General features: G+C 48.9%; 5 protein-coding genes across 5 annotated transcripts; 2 read left to right on the top strand and 3 right to left on the bottom strand.

Annotated features, from left to right (window-relative positions):
- Positions 1-180: 180 nt before the first annotated feature.
- On the top strand, positions 181-1,045 carry BO88DRAFT_485065 (NPP1 family protein; the record flags this gene model as incomplete). Its single annotated transcript, XM_025712320.1, has 2 exons — positions 181-473; positions 535-1,045. Exons 1-2 carry the CDS (start codon positions 229-231, stop codon positions 1,043-1,045), a joined length of 756 nt encoding a protein of 251 aa, XP_025566526.1. The 5' UTR covers positions 181-228.
- Positions 1,046-1,327: 282 nt separating this feature from the next.
- On the bottom strand, positions 1,328-3,003 carry BO88DRAFT_401825 (family 61 glycosyl hydrolase). The gene has a single exon (XM_025705936.1). The coding sequence runs from the start codon at positions 2,650-2,652 to the stop codon at positions 1,417-1,419; it is 1,236 nt and encodes a 411-aa protein (XP_025566525.1). The 5' UTR covers positions 2,653-3,003; the 3' UTR covers positions 1,328-1,416.
- Positions 3,004-4,255: 1,252 nt separating this feature from the next.
- On the bottom strand, positions 4,256-5,370 carry BO88DRAFT_473398 (uncharacterized protein). Its single transcript, XM_025711774.1, has 3 exons — positions 4,743-5,370; positions 4,596-4,673; positions 4,256-4,536 (listed from the first exon to the last, which is right to left on the bottom strand). The coding sequence occupies exons 1-3, from the start codon at positions 5,276-5,278 to the stop codon at positions 4,392-4,394; spliced, it is 759 nt and encodes a 252-aa protein (XP_025566524.1). The 5' UTR covers positions 5,279-5,370; the 3' UTR covers positions 4,256-4,391.
- A 588-nt stretch (positions 5,371-5,958) lies between these two features.
- Positions 5,959-7,571, bottom strand: BO88DRAFT_441293 (uncharacterized protein; the record flags this gene model as incomplete). The annotated part of the gene is made up of 4 exons (XM_025709865.1): positions 7,368-7,571; positions 7,125-7,314; positions 6,613-6,980; positions 5,959-6,546 (listed from the first exon to the last, which is right to left on the bottom strand). The coding sequence occupies exons 1-4, from the start codon at positions 7,521-7,523 to the stop codon at positions 5,959-5,961; spliced, it is 1,302 nt and encodes a 433-aa protein (XP_025566523.1). The 5' UTR covers positions 7,524-7,571.
- Positions 7,572-10,132: 2,561 nt separating this feature from the next.
- On the top strand, positions 10,133-14,029 carry BO88DRAFT_441292 (sugar porter family MFS transporter). Its single transcript, XM_025709864.1, has 7 exons — positions 10,133-10,613; positions 10,666-10,729; positions 10,779-11,222; positions 11,280-11,886; positions 11,940-12,212; positions 12,669-13,158; positions 13,261-14,029. Exons 1-7 carry the CDS (start codon positions 10,229-10,231, stop codon positions 13,833-13,835), a joined length of 2,838 nt encoding a protein of 945 aa, XP_025566522.1. The 5' UTR covers positions 10,133-10,228; the 3' UTR covers positions 13,836-14,029.
- The last annotated feature ends 1,762 nt before the right edge of the window (positions 14,030-15,791 follow it).

Genomic DNA, 15,791 nt, shown 5'->3' with positions numbered 1-15,791 from the left:
AGGATTAGGCATAACCCCCGAGCAGCTACCACATGCTCTATTCTCCCGACTATTGCCCTATTGGCCCACCGCTTCCGTTCCTCTGCAGATCTGAAGATACTTGCCTATATTAGAGATGGACATAAAAGGAGCTCCCCTTCCCCCTCATCCTCATGGGAACATTCTACAAACCAAACACCCAAGAAAAAAAAAAATAACAAGTAAAGAAGAAAGAATAAAATCAGCACAATGTCCCTCCGCACCCTCCTCCTCGCCGCATCCACCCTCTCTGCCACAACATCAGCAGCAGCAGTAACAGCAAACAAGCACCGTCTGCACGCGCGCGACTGGATCGCCAGCGACGAAATCGTCGGCTTCAACCAGACCGTCCCGGACAATTCCACCGGCGACCTCTACCTCGCCTACCAGCCCTACCTGAAGGTCGTGAACGGATGTGTTCCGTTCCCGGGTGTTGACGCCGAAGGCGATACCGAGTATGTCCCCCCCTCCCTCTTCTCCCCAAACAAACCCACCCTTAACAGAACAAATCCATAGTGCCGGCCTAGCCCCCACCGGCGCCAGCGACGGCGACTGCAGCTCCAACACAGGCCAAATCTACGTGCGCAGCAACATCTCCTCCTCCAGCACGAGCAGTGAATACCCAACAGCATTACTATACAGCTGGTACATGCCCAAAGACGAGCCCAGCGATGGCTTGGGCCACCGCCACGACTGGGAGGGGGTTATCATCTACCTGTCTGATTCTACTACCGTCTCCGCGGATAATATCCTGGCTGTGTGTCCGTCTGCGCATGGCGGGTGGGATTGTTCCACGGATGGGTATACGCTTGATGGTACGAAAGCGTTGATTAAGTATGAGAGTATTTGGCCGTTGGATCATAGTTGTGGGTTGACGGATGTGGTGGGTGGAACGCAGCCGCTTGTGGCGTGGGAGAGTTTGACTACTGCGGCGAGGGATGCCTTGCAGACGGCGGATTTTGATAAGGCCATTGTGCCGTTTAAGGATAGTACTTTTGATGAGAATTTGGCGAAGGCTACTTATTGATTAGGACTAGTACTAGGGTTATGATGATGAGAGGAGGGGGATGGGGGAGGAGGGTGGGGGGGATGTACATAGTTGTGTGGGTAGTTGTGGGTAGTATATATTGAAGTTTTATATGTTGCATGATAGTCAGTCTATGTGATGAGTATCTGATGAGTTCAATGAGGGACTTGATGTAAAGAAGATGATCAGCTTATGTAAAGTGTTCCAGTTTAAGGAGAAAATAGCTAGTGGTTTTATAGTTTCTACTAGGTTACTGTTTATGTTTGTTCAGAGAGAATATGAGGCAAGTCAATATATTTAATACACTAAACAGCATAGACTAGCTATGACTGACAAGAGTAGAACTATAAGAGTAGCTAAGTAATAGCTACTTAAGCACTAGCAATGCACTGGTAGTAGTAAGGGTTGTAGGAGTGGCAGCTAGATCCGCTAGCGCACTGAGTAGCACCAGTCCAGTTGATACCACCGCACTGGCCGTACAAAGACTGGCTACCGGAGCTACCGGAAGCAGCAGAGCTGACAGCCGGAGCAGGGGTGATGGTGGACTGAGCAGGCTCGGGCTGGACCGAGGTGGTGGGCTGCACAGCCTGGGGGGTGTTGGTGAAGGTCAACAGGGTAGTCCAAGAGGAGGGGACCTGCACGGGGATCTGAGTGTAGGCGGAGGAGCTGGAGCTAGGGGCAGCAGCGGCAGGGGCACTGCTGGACTGGGCGACCTGGGTGTTGGTGTCAACGCTGGTCACGGCAGCAGCGCTGGTGGCGGCGGCAGCGGTGGAAGAAGCAGAGGCGACGGCGCTGGCGCTGCCAACGACAGCAGTGCCGGTAGAGGTGATAGCGGAGGTAGTCTGGGTGATGGAGACAGCGCCGCTGTACTGAGTAGGGCCGGGCACGGTGTAAGTGGTCAGGGTGGAGTAGATGTTGACGAGGATGCCATTCTCAGTGGCAGTGTAGAGCTCGGTACCCTTAACACCGGAGGGAGTAGCAGTACCGGTACCGGTGACCTGGAGGTTGAAGCACTGGGGGTAGTTCTGGGCACCATCCTCCTCCTCGGCGCCGTGGAGAGCGATGAGCTCGTGACGGAGGACGTAGTTGCCGGCGGCGATGGAGGGAGGGATCTCGACCATCCAGCTGTTGTTGTTGTTGATCAGCTGGTCGGTACCCCAGGTGCCGGGGACCTCGGTGTCGCTGATGAGACCGACGCCGTCGATCTTGAAGAACTCCAGGTCGGTCTTGTCGACGGTCTCGCAGCTGCCATCGCAGCGCGCCAGGTAGTCCAGGACGGGACCGTGGTGGGAGTCGGGCCAGGCGGTCCACTGGATGTTGATCTTCTCACCGGCACCGACGACAACGTGGGCCTGGGCGTTGGTGGCGTTCTCGTGGCAGATGATGTTAGGGTCGCGGTACGCATCGGGCGAGATGAAGCCGTTGCCGGTGTTGGGAGTGGTCCAGGCGGCGACCTTCGGGGGGTCGGACTCGTAGGGGAAGACGTTGATGTCGAAACCCTCGTAGTAGACACCGTCGACGACGAGGTTGGTGACGTGACCGTGGGCAGCGACCTGAGTGGCCGACAGGAGGGCCGCGAGAAGAGAGGCAGACTGAGCTTGACGCATGATTGCTAGAGTGGTTTGGAGAAGAAGGAAAAGTTTGTAGAGAATGTAATGTAATGGAATGTAGAGTTGTAAAGAGTGAGCGCGCAGCGCAATGAGTGTGAAAGCCTCAATCAATGAAGCGGAAAGCAACGAAGGGAATGATTGAAGAGAAGACTTGCTTGAGGAAGGGAAAAAACAATAGCATGGTCGAGGACCAGCATGGCTTTTAAGTCTTCGGGTCGCCCTGTCAATATTCGGCGATGCTTTACCTGTGTCACATCTCAAACCACCGCTGGAGCCATGACACCCACCCAGGAGTCTGGTCTGACCACCGCCCTAGATAGCGGGCCCGAACTGGGCCCTTGGGAAGCGCCGTAGCAATTAAGGTGAGGGCAAACGGCGGTAGGGCAGGGGCAAGTGTTCCAGATCCGTCTGATATTAAGGCTATTACCGGACTAGGGTCTTGGCTGTCGGAGAGTTTCCACTTTTGCCTCCCAACAACCTTCTGTCACCATCTGTAGAGCAGGTTCTTGTCGGTTTCACTCAGAATTCGCTTATCATGAAGAAGCTTTTCTCAATTAACAGTTCAAGAACAGTTGTTCAACGGGTGAAAGAACGCTGCGAGCGTGGTTAAAAATAGTAGCAGATGCCCGCCGCCCACTGCGGATCCGGCACTAGCCACCGAAGAACTAGTGCATCCCTAACTGGATGATAGCTCATCGGAATAATGCTGCTCCAGACTCATATAAATTAAGTCTTCCCTGACTGGACGTCCCCACCAATTACGCCCCTTGATGCTGAATAGCCGCCGTTCCTGCAGCACCCAGTCCCTGCCAATTTTCCACACACGCCCGCCACCACATTCGGGAGCGAAATTTCTGAGTTCTCCAATGACAACCAGTAGTGGGCCATCGTCTTGCTTGGAGGATAGTACAGATGGAGCGTAGTCGTCAGCAAAAAGCCTGTTGGCTCGCCGAGTTTAGTAGCGCTTTGACCGGCCAGGGTCCACGTAGGAGTCTGCTCCGTGGAAGCACTGCTGTGTACGGAGTACCCTGCACTAATCTCCAATCCCTGATCGCAGAAATGTCTACCAATTGTGCCATCACCATAGCATGCCAGCACAACCTGACGACAGCATATTGCCACGCTGCAAAACCAAGACCGTGCGACTACCAAGCAACTTTAAGAGCATTAAAGAATTAACCTTAAGTGAGACATAACGGTAACGTTGAATGACTCGCCATGGTAGTGAGCCCTTGGCAAACCGGATCGAGTGTGGGCCCTGAAACATACCTGTTTATTAAAGGCGGCCGCAGCGTCAACATACATCCTCTGCACAGTCTGCTTTCTTAATGTAGCCCTGGTCGACAGGGCAGTTCTGGCCCTGAGTCAGCGGGACTGCTCGGAATTAAACTAATATGAGCTGCTTGTAAGGCTGTATCTAGCTAGATTTGCTGGCATCGGATGTTCGGGCCGGATATAAGGGTATATTGCAGGGGCTCTGGCAGGTCTCGGAGCGGGGATCTGACCTCGCTCGAGGGCAGTTATTGGCTGTCGCATGCATCATCAGTATTCTTAGGAGCATTTAAGCGCCGTATTCACGACTGATCATATTACTGCAACGCTTTTATTATCTCGTGGTACCAGGAGAATACTGCCCACAGCATTGGTAGAAGCAGTCTGAAGAGACAAAGAGAATTGTAGAGAAGAGGAACGAGTAAAGGAGCGAATGAAAAAAAGAAAAAAAATCAAAGAACAAACTACCACTTCCAATCACTCGTTGACCCATCCCAGTCCGGCCCCGGGGGACGGGGGCACTTGGCCAGGCCCCAAGCGAACCACACCGCAGGAGACCACTTTTTCTTCTTCATATTAGTCGTCGCCATATAGAAGCCAACGATGAAACTTCGTATACACATAAGCGTATTAGCAACAGCCTTTTCTTCAGATTGCATTCCACTTACAGAGTAGACGACTCCTCGTCCCAGACGAGGTGGGACAGTCTGCCACCAAGAGGCATATAGCCCCATTTAGAAAGCTGTCTGTAGCTTATGTCAGTCCAAACCAGATGCCCATGATGAACGTAAGAAAAAGGAGGAATAAAAACGAACAGAAAGTTACTTCTGAAGTGCTCTCGGATAATCTCCCTTTTATCTTGTTCCATCCTCCAGAAACCACAGTCTTCGTCCCCACCCTCTGTACCCAGTTGTTCGCCAGCAACTATCTCCCAGGCTACATAGACTAGGAAGCCACCAGGGACAAAGCCTGAGTCATCCTGAGTGGTGTTTTTGGAGTCCAGCAGGCGCGGCGTGAATCTGGAGCGCTTTTTGGTAAGGGCACGGAGAGCTATCAATTCATCCGGCTCACAGGGTTTGGCTTGCTTGGCGCGAACAGCTGCTGGCTCGGCCTCGGTACCAGCAGCTGGGATCTGTTTATAGATCCTTATATGTGATCTGGTATTTCCATCTGTCTGCTCACAAATGAGTCGAATTGTGACGTCGGAGGCGGGAGGGTGACCTGGGCTGCCTTGGTCCTTAGAATATTGGGAGATGTGCTCCTCACACGCCTGAACGACGGTCCATGACTTCTCCATCTCGATAACTGTACCAGGACTTGTTTCAGACTCCGAGAACCAGTGAGAAAGCATGAGTGATATGTTTCAGATATCAACAAGCTCTGGGTTGATTTAGCGAGATTGGAAGGGTGTATTGACGATAGGGAATACCTCTGCGTTCATAGCATAGAAGGCTAGTATTCATAGAAGACGGAAGACTAAATGACAGAGTTAAATAAACTAACGATCTGCTGATAGAAGGGTTGCCCAAGATATTATCAATGGTAGACGACCCCTCCTGATGTGTTAATGAGGTTATAGTGGCGTCTGCGGTTTTTAAAAACTTTAAAAGGAACCAACAGCAACAGCTTTCCAACCAATTCCATCTAGAGCAATAGATAGGGAAAACTACACCTTCGGGCTCCAAAGATTGTCATAATATATTTCGTCCAGTGGGGTCTGAATGGTTAAGATTTTTATTATAGGGACAAATATCCCGAAAATATGATGTGGGCTCTCTATGTTGCAAGTAGCAGATTTCACGTCTTCCTGGATCAACCCATCAGCCTTTGCCATCACAGTGCAAATTTATGATAAGGTTAGAATCTCGACTGTTCTGAGGAAATCATAAAGCGCTAAAGAAATGTAGGACATCGGGGCATCTTACGAGAACTGAGTCTTCAGAAAGCAACAATGAATTGTTAAGGTACGTATATGCAATTTCATGAAGTTCACAATAAAAGGCCTTGGTGCGGAACGAGTAGAATACGCAATCAAAGCTTTGACTTGAAACCATGGTTCGATCTGTACAGGAAGCTATCACGAATCATCTCCAACTCTCTCCACAGGTCCGGATGCAAAGACCCGGTCAAACAAAAACCCGTGCCATTACGATCTACGTTAACGCTGATGGCACCATGCAGATAGATGCCAAGATATTGTGCCAGATCCATGGTTTCAATGCGAACGTCGAAAAGGAGCGGCCGCACACCGGAATTAGACTCCAAATCGTAGGGGTTTAACTGGGCCATGGAGGAGACTATAGTCCTGGGATGGGAGGGACTGACTGCTCGCGGATGCCAGAGGTGCCAGGGCCCCATTTGCTGATATTGGACATTGAAAGCCTCGAGGCATTCTGCTGATTGAGCGACCCGCGTCACACGGCGAATGTGGGCTGCTAGGTTAATCGTCGACTCGTGGCTGAATTGACTGGGATCGAGGTCTGGCGGCCGTGGAATTGGGACAGGCCAGAAGCTGTTGTGGAATGTGGCAGGATTGACCAGTAGGTGGTTGAAGTTGAGCATGAAACCCAGCGGGTAGGAAGTGGTTGTTGAGTCATGGGGGAATGCCCGTACATTTGCCTAGACGGAGCCCCGTTAGCTTGACTCATAGCAATGTCCGTCGCATGAAAAGATGGAGTTGACAACCTGAAGAATCAAAGCCATGAGAATGTCCACACGACTTATGCGAATATCTTGTTTCGTAGCATGATCGGCAATCTGATCAATTACTAGCGCTGGGAAGTGCATCATGCGGGAAGACCCCGTATTGCCACACGACGCTGGTGCCAGTCGGTGCCACAGTACACCCAGGGTGAAATGTGACAGTCCCCCGGAGAACAGGTGGTTACTACCAGTGCTTAGTGTGCTAGGGGAGGGGTCATGACAATGATGAGGATTGGTTGGATTGTGTGGGGCGGCGTCGAATTGGAGAGTGACTGGCCGATGGAAATCAGGAATATCAATAGGGTTTCCCGAGAGGAGAGCTGCGTAGGCCCACCCAATCATAGCCATACCTTGGGAGATACCCGGTTAGCAAGTAAATGATAGCAGTCGTGGATTGTAGCGACAGAGGGGTTTACCTAATCCATCGCAAAACGCATGTTGGAATGTGAACTTCAACACGCAGGCATCTTTAAGACAAGCTGCAGTCAGGGTACAGACTGGAGGAAATAAAGTTGTATAGATGGAGCGAGGTACTGATGTAAGATCCCTCAATCGCTTGTAGTCATCCTCCTGCATGCTATGGTGAATGATTGGATAAAAGGGGACAGTTTCGGCAAGTGTAGCGTCGATAACACGATGTTGGAAGAATGAGTGGGTTTGCGATGTAGGAAACGTCCCTGTACGCTAGAGGGCCCCGATTAGCAATTTTCCTCTACATTCAGAACAAAAGTACTAACCAAAAGGTTCACTCTGGCCTGGAGTATGGGCCATCTCTGGACGAGTTGCTGAAAGCAATTCTCCAGTTGCAATGGTTCAAATGCTTCCTCAACCACTATCACACTATGTCCTTGGAGAAACCGTGATAGGCCTCTATCGACATAATGGAAGCTCATATTGCACAATTTCTGGTGAAGCACTTGGCAGAAACTCTGTTTGGCCAGGACTCTGGCTTGAAAGGATAGACATGGGGGCATAAACCTCACCAAGCTCCCCAAAGAAGAGTTGACAAAAACAAATGAGATGATTGAACCCCTTGCATGACGATACATCAGGATCGTATTATACCATATGCTTACTAATATAATGTCGACACATATTATTCTGTCTACTGATCAGATCGACACCAATTTATTGTTTTTCTGGTCTGCAGACGAGCGCGTTGAAACGAAGAAACATGTGGCGTAGTATATTACAACACAGCTCTGTGCAGTGCTTCTCTAACTTCCCCGCAGTCTAGACCTTGGCCTTTACAGTGAGTAACTAATTTTTCTCTGACATTATTATTTATAAGAAAATTTACATAATCATACTGGACGTACAAGAAAAGGTCTGTAACCCATAAAATTTTACGACTAAGTCGACCAAGGTCACACGGCTAACATAATATGAATATAAGGTTTCCGCAAATTCTTAGGTTTAAGATATCTATTTGACCGGCATAGTTAAAGATGGTGGTGACATTGCCTCCCAGCTACTATCAGTATTTTTACATTAGCTCGGGGTTGTTCTTGGATATATCGATATCGAGAATCTTATCCAGAGTATCTGGCATGCAGATTCTCTATCTTCGCATGGCTGCTGAAACACCATCTCGGATCAAAATAAGTATCTGTCTGAACCATGGGTAGCTGTAATGTAAGTGCATATACTAGGTAGCTACCCAGATTGCCCATTCCTCCAGTCAAGAAGATAACTTGATGACAAAATTAAGTAGTTCTCATGATTTGTAGCGAATAACAAATTATTTATGCAGCATTCAAATTCCACGCTAGTCCGTTTCCTCGAAGAACACAAATCATGGAGGTCTTGCGCTCTGCTATTCTTACTCATTATCCTTCCGAACAACGTAGCACAGCAGAGCTCAAATTCTCGGGCACAAGAGTCGTGCTACTACATAGGAGGTCAATCTCAGATGACACTCCCTGAATACCCTGGAACCGGACCGATGTCCATTTCTCTGTGTACTACAATCTACACGACGATAACAACAAACGGTTCACCGAGGCAAAGGCGGATTATGGAATCAAGGGCTTACTATCTCAGACTGACAATGATCTTGTAATTTGCGAGACAAAAATGTGGGCTCGACGATCATGAGAGCATTAAGCAATGTCATTGTGCATAACCTTGGGGATGGTGAGCTCTACAATGACCAATTCGCAAGTATTGCCATTGATCCGCTCGTCGCTATCGAGCCACGAAGTTGGGCGCGCAATGACATACGGCTGAAGATCCCAAAGGACCGCACTCTCCAAGGTCAAATTGTGGTTGGGCTCAGTGATTATGTGGATGAGATGTTGAAGACAAAATATGCCCTGGGAAGGAGAGAAGACCCTAAGCCATGATTATTCCCAGTCTTCAGTTAAAGGAATTCGAAAAATGGTGCTAAGTGGTTTGACCTACCCCATCTCAGAACTCGAAATGAATCATAGGGCGTTAGAGATATTACTCGAATTTATAATATATAACTAAATTATAATATATCTCAAGTTTTGACTGCTTGCACGTCCTGAACTCTTTGACATGCAGTAGAGGTAGCAGATATTTTAACACATCGCGCACAACTGTTAAGAGAACGAGCGCTTCGATGAACCACCATGCGAAACTATGCCGATGAAGGATAATCAGCTAGTGATTCCTCGCGTCCCCAAATCGAAATCGTGTCGCTAGGCTACCGTTTTCTTTCCTGCATTGGAATAAATCAGTCTACAGCCCCAAAACAGTATATCGAATATGGATCCATCTGACAACATGCAGACTCTGTGCGCTTCTCAGATGACCCAAGTCAACACCTCATCGGCCTGGAGATAGGCTCATTCCATCGTTTGCAGCGAATCCTGACTCAATCGACCATCGGTTCGTTCTTGGCCGGGGTGCTCAGACAGTTCTCTCTGGGCGCCAAGCTGCCGAGAGTCATTCAAGCCAGCGGAGGTTGCCAATTCCTCCGCCACACAGCGGGTGAGATCTGGGGAGGCGGTTTTGTTTGTAAGTTGTCACGCATATATCCCCGGATACACGAGGTTGTCGGCCAAGACTGAGCGGGAGGTTACACTCTGCTACACGTACCCTCCACCAATGTCATGTCTATATGATTCCCTCCTGCAACAGAGTATTTACAGGCCATACCTTCCCCAGCCTTAGGAGCCGCGTTCAGTGCCCCTCATTCTTGGCATGGGTTTCTAGTGAACTCAAATCGGATTCGGTACGGATGGAGTGACCACCTCGGAAGCTGTCTGTATGGGTGTGCGAGACATCCAAGGTCTCGGCATATGTAGCCCAAGATAATCGCAGTTGCGTTCATTGAAGTCCAAGATTCTTGGGTCGGATTTGTGAGACCGAGTACTTAGATCTAAAGATCAGATTGGCTGTAACATTATCGAGCCTGAAGTTATACTTTGACGCGAATGGAACGAGTCATTTCAGCTGGATTGAGCCCAATAGACCTAAACATCCAGGTCTTCAGTGACACCGGGGTACAAATAGGCCATCCTGACCCGGGGAAATTTTGTTAAGGCACGGTGCGCCCTGCTCTACTTCAAATATACACAGAAGACCTCCCTATTAAGTGGTCCCTGGGGCTGCATTACCTAATCCCATTATGGATGACAAAGGAGGCGACCCAGAGAATCCTACCTCGACAGTTCACCACCTTGAATCACCTACCTCTACTGAAAAGCAAGATCCAAAGGTTGCTCGAGACTGGACACGCGATTTGACCGAGAGCAAGAATGTCCCCACATCCACAAGGTTGAAGAATCCACTCGCTGGCCTGACGTGTGAAGAGCTATTTCGAGATGTCGAGTCATTTGCAAGGGACAAGGGTTTGGAGAATATCATGGATGAGCTGAAAAGGGGCTCCCTTGTAGCACAAGATCCTAAGGGCTTCGAGTCCCTTGATGAATTATCCGAAAGCGATAAAGAACTGCTTCGACGTGAGAAAACACATCGGTGGAGCCAGCCATTCATGATGTACTTCATGACTAGTACGTCCTATCCACACAGACTGACACAGAGGGGATGTTAACACGATACTAGTTCTTTGTGCTGGGTCCGCAATTGTCCAGGGTATGGACCAGACGGCAGTCAATGGAGCACAAGAGTAAGTGATACACTGCGAGATGCCCTTTCTATAAACTGAGTATGGTCAGGTTCTACTTCGCCGAATTCAACCTCACCAATAGATGGCAGCAAGGGCTTCTTAATGGAGCCCCATACTTATGTTCCGCACTTATAGGATGCTGGACCACCGCTCCTCTAAACCGTTGGTTTGGTCGTCGTGGATGCATCTTCATCTCATGCTTCATATCCTTTGCCTCGTCCTTTTGGATGGCTGCGGCACACACTTGGTGGAACCTGCTACTGGCCCGGTTTCTCCTCGGTTTTGCAGTAGGCGCCAAGTCAACAACGACCCCGGTATATGGTGCGGAATGCTCTCCTGCCATCATTCGTGGTGCGTTGGTTATGATGTGGCAAATGTGGACCGCGTTTGGGATTATGTTAGGGTACATTGCTTCAGTTGCCTTCATGGATGTGACACACCCCACAATTCCCGGTTTCAACTGGAGATTGATGCTGGGTTCAACTGCCATTCCGTAAGCTTAGTCATACCCACCTAACTCACAGGCCCTAGTTGTGCTAATCCCGTACAGTCCCTTCTTGGTGTGCATGCAGGTGTACTTCTGCCCCGAGTCACCCAGATGGTATATGATGAAAGATCGCTATCAGGACGCTTACAAAGCACTTTGTAAGCTCCGCCCTTCCTCGTTTCAGGCGGCCCGCGACCTCTACTATATCCACACCGCACTACAGGTGGAGGAAAAGCTCCGGGAAGGCAAACACCTCTGGCGCGAGATGTTCACCATCCCACGCAATCGACGAGCAGCACAATCCTCGTTTTTTGTCATGTTTATGCAACAATTCTGCGGAGTGAATTCGATAATGTACTATTCAAGTTCAATGTTCGCCGATGCAGGGTTTGATAGGCGTATGGCGTTGGTGACGTCGTTGGGATGTGGTATAACGAACTGGATATTCGCTCTGCCGGCAGTATATACGATTGACACGTTTGGAAGGCGGAATCTGCTCCTCACCACATTCCCATTGATGAGCCTGTTTCTGCTCTTCACCGGGTTTTCATTCTATATCCCAGATCAGACTTCGCGGACGGCTTGCGTGGCGACAGGCATCTATCTTTTCATGATCGTGTACTCCCCAGGCGAGGGACCAGTACCTTTCACGTACTCTGCTGAAGCATTTGTAGGTCAATGTATATCAAACTGTGAGAAGAGCTCCTGCTAAACAAGACACAGCCACTTTATATCCGTGATGTAGGCATGTCTTTTGCGACGGCAACGACCTGGGGTTTCAACTTCATTGTCTCATTGACGTGGCTTCCATTGCGGGACGTCTTCAGTCCACAAGGGGCATTTGGCTGGTACGCAGCATGGAACGTCTTCGGATGGATCTTCTGCTACTTCTGTCTGCCTGAGACCAAAGCATTGTCGCTCGAGGAACTGGATCAGGTCTTCTCCATTCCCACGAGAAAGCACGTCAATCACTATGCAGGGATGCTGCCGTGGTATGTAAGGAAATATATCTTGCGAGGAGATGTGCCGCCTCAAAAGCAGTTGTATGATTATGAGTAGATGGGAAAGCAGTGATGGTCCGAACGGCAGAACCAATACATCTCGTGGGCATTTGTGCCAAGGTCGGCTCACAGTGAAGGAAGGGCAAGATTATAACTTTTCGTATCATCCACACGTCACTCGGCTTTCATTTCCATGCTCGATCTTTCGTCACAAGCCCTATCCAGACAGAATTTCACATTAGTATTTAGTTCTTCAATCATCACCCTAGAAGATTATTCCAGCTTTCTTTCATGAACGCACACTTCAAATTCTACCCTTGCTGATTAGCTGGCCCCCTCTTCAAAGATGTCTCCACCGTCGGTAGAAGACAGGCCAAGCCATGACACGATCTCAATCATTTGTCCGTCCGACTTCAAGATTATTGTCACACGGAGTTACCTATACTCAAAGGATGGGACGTACAAGAAGGCAACGTTCAACGTTGACCATGCAACACTTCTCAACTCGACTCAATTTTTTCGAGGCTGGTTGGATAGGAACAGGTTCTCTATGAAGCCTAAAAACGTCATTGAACTCGATGTTTCCAACATTGTCACTTTTGAGATCATACTGCGCAAGCTTCACGACACTCTAGAACAGATGAGTGTAGGCGCTGTCTCTTTAGCGGACATCTGGGACCTGCCGTATTTATGCCAAACCTGTCAAGTCGATTGCAAGGAATTAACACAATGGTTCAAGACGTGGTGCGCTCACCATAAGGGCAAGGTCGAGCCAGGCAAAGAGCTGAGCTACTATCATGAGGTCTTAATTCCGAGTAGTGTTTATAACGATGCCGAAATCTTTGCCCAATCAACGAGGGCCGTGGTATACCAGAACACTGGGCATATTACAGCGCGCATCCCTAATGAGTATAGGAAGCCGCTTGCAGCGCCTCTTATGCGTAAGTCCCGAATCTATCTTGCCCTTCTTTTTCTACATACCTCCAAAATCGAAGTCCTGAAATACCGTCATTGTTAACTTAAGAGATGTACGGATTTAACAGGCCAATTGAACGCCGCCCGTGAACGGCTTTACGAGATTGTCCACCAAGAGCTTTCTAGCCGCATTACGCATATTCTCCAAAGACCATTGTCACCCTGCTGTGAGCGTACCGTTTTCGAATTCCTTCGGGAGCTTCAAAGAATACAAGCCTGGCCTTTTGATGACTGCTTCACGAACCATGGGATTGACGAGCTTTTGAATCGCCTGGCCTATTTCGACGCAAATAGAATGCACAAGTACATTGATCCCGCCACGAACAGTCCAATAAACTGTGTTATGTGCAGTATAAATTGGAACACTATCGTTGAGTCCACAGTGACTTGCGTAGCTGGCTACTTTGATGGACTGTGTCTTGACTGCGCGCTGAGGACGGACGAGAACCCTCTCCCTGGTGGGCAATACGACATAAAGGACTACTGGGACTGCTTAGAAAGCCAAGATCGGTACGATCGGAAATGTCGGATTAAACACGGAGAGCCCTCGTGGTACTTTAGCTTCATGGGACAGCAGCGAGAACTACAAGCAACCCCAGCTCATGGTGTTGCTCTCCCTTATCGTCTATGGAACCAATGTTGAGTCTTTTCCGCTTAGACAAATGCTTTGCGCTTCTGATGGTGCTCCACCCATGCCCACTCATAAACTTCTAGCGGGTAGGCATGCTCGTACCTAATTCAGGTGGTGGAAAACTCTGATATAATTCTGATATTTTGTTTTTTTCAATAGCTGGCAATACAAGTTCGATTTCCTCTTTATGACAATCTTGAAGTAGGACCTAAGTATTTCAGATTTATGACACTGTATTCTCTCAATAGCAGGATTGTGACCTATCTTTAAAGATGAACCCCTATAGCTTATCTTATAGAACTTTACTATCCCTGACCATAGACCTTACATATACCCATTCTATAGTTATGCCAAATTATCCCTGCCACATGGACCTGCAGCAGCCGTTTCATTTCAAGCCACTCGGGTAGCATCAATCCATCCGTCAGGAAGCTGACAGGTCGGCCATGCTATCTCCTCAGATGTCGGCCTTCAGGATAAGTTGTATAACTGCATAACTAGGATTATAATCAAAACAATAACAATTGCTTCGCTATATACGCTACCCAAACGTCGCGATGACAACGCCTAGTACATGACTCTGAAAGACAGTGCAGCCAGTTGCATACTTCTTCCCACATAATCTTATATACCACCCTTCCCGTGCATCCTAAGAGAATCGATACTTTTGGCTATCTAGCCACTAAATGTGCTCCTCCAGAAGCGGCTTCAGCTACCCCTGTCTGCGCTCTTATCTCAAATTCCCTTAGCAGGGGTTCGCAAAAAGTCAAGTTCCTTCCCATGCAGTGGACCGGAGGTGACGTTCCCTTCGCGGCGAGATCGCCAGATGAGGCTAGCCGACACATTCATGTAATCCCAGCACCAGTGATTACAGCCGCATGCATCAGGGTGCTGAGGACGGCTGTGAGGGTCGCCCAAAGGCTTCTCTGTTTCGTTGGTTCCATTGTTGTAGACTGCGTAGATCGAGGAAGGGCTCGAGGACACGAAGCAGTTCTCGGAATGTAAGAACAAAGATATATCAGGCTATCGCCTTGATAAATAGTGCAAGGGCTTTCTCGAGCTCATTCGGCATTTTTTTGTGTTATGAGTTGGGGGTTTAGATTGGATGTAACAGTCAACTCAGGGTTGTATGGAAGAGTGGTTTGGAGTGAACAAGCAACAAGAGGGGTAATCGGATGAATGGATGAACGTGCTTCCAGAACTTGATATTACGAATAAATCTAAGTTAAAACTCTAAAGGATCGCGTAGCAGGGTTTCTTTGGGCCCCTCAATCCGGAGTCCCCGTATCTGCTCTGGACGGTATCGTCCTTATTTATTCCCTGGGCCTATTGGAAGGCTGTGGCATTGGTTGAATAATTGGAGCAGGAACAAACTCCGATCAGACTTACTGGGACCTGATAGCGAACTCGTTTAGGGAAACAATCCAATTCGCCGAATAAAGGGAACATGGGTTTCCGCAACATTATGTGTGGGTCAGGGAAATGGTTCCGATTGGGATCTCTTTGGGGGCTGACAGGGAAGTAGATCACATCACGCAGGGTCTCATCCTACTAGTACAAGCACAGTAGCCTCGTTACGGCAGTGCATATGATAGGGGGCCCAAAGCGATCACATGGAGCAGGCCAAAGGTTCACCTACTCCACTATTGTCTGTGAACATGCAGCTGTCGACCTACTAGAGTGACAGGGAAGGCATTCCAAGCGGAACGACCCGACGATGTAGACTTTCCTGATTGCACAGGTTTCACCGTCTCCCAACTCAGCCCTACATACCGCAGCAGTTCACAAGTAGACATCTCCAGATTCTACATTGGGATAAGCTGGGGTAATAACTCAACTTCGCTTGCAATCGATCAACACTAGATGGAGTTCAAATTTAACGGTGGTGGTTTTACTGCTTTTCGAGAGAACAAGTCTCTAAAACACGTCAACGTTCTTAGTAGCAGCTGTGGTCAAGTAAGTTAGTAT

Source organism: Aspergillus vadensis (assembly GCF_003184925.1).
Source record: "Aspergillus vadensis CBS 113365 unplaced genomic scaffold BO88scaffold_3, whole genome shotgun sequence".
Classification (NCBI taxonomy): Eukaryota; Fungi; Ascomycota; class Eurotiomycetes; order Eurotiales; family Aspergillaceae; genus Aspergillus; species Aspergillus vadensis.
Note: the sequence above shows the minus strand (reverse complement) of the source record. Positions and strands in the feature narration are given on the sequence as shown.

What these genes read in the sequence shown, in the direction of transcription:
- BO88DRAFT_473398 (XM_025711774.1), bottom strand. Translation starts at nt 5,278, where the DNA reads ATGCTTTCTCACTGGTTCTCGGAGTCTGAAACAAGTCCTGGTACAGTT. An exon ending in CACTTCAGAAGTAACTTTCT is followed by an intron (nt 4,674 to 4,742) that starts GTTCGTTTTTAT and finishes CATAAGCTACAG; the next exon opens with ACAGCTTTCTAAATGGGGCT. An exon ending in GACGAGGAGTCGTCTACTCT is followed by an intron (nt 4,537 to 4,595) that starts GTAAGTGGAATG and finishes GTGTATACGAAG; the next exon opens with TTTCATCGTTGGCTTCTATA.
- BO88DRAFT_401825 (XM_025705936.1), bottom strand. Translation starts at nt 2,652, where the DNA reads ATGCGTCAAGCTCAGTCTGCCTCTCTTCTCGCGGCCCTCCTGTCGGCC.
- BO88DRAFT_441292 (XM_025709864.1), top strand. Translation starts at nt 10,229, where the DNA reads ATGGATGACAAAGGAGGCGACCCAGAGAATCCTACCTCGACAGTTCAC. An exon ending in CTGGGTTCAACTGCCATTCC is followed by an intron (nt 11,223 to 11,279) that starts GTAAGCTTAGTC and finishes AATCCCGTACAG; the next exon opens with TCCCTTCTTGGTGTGCATGC. An exon ending in CAGGGATGCTGCCGTGGTAT is followed by an intron (nt 12,213 to 12,668) that starts GTAAGGAAATAT and finishes CTATACTCAAAG; the next exon opens with GATGGGACGTACAAGAAGGC.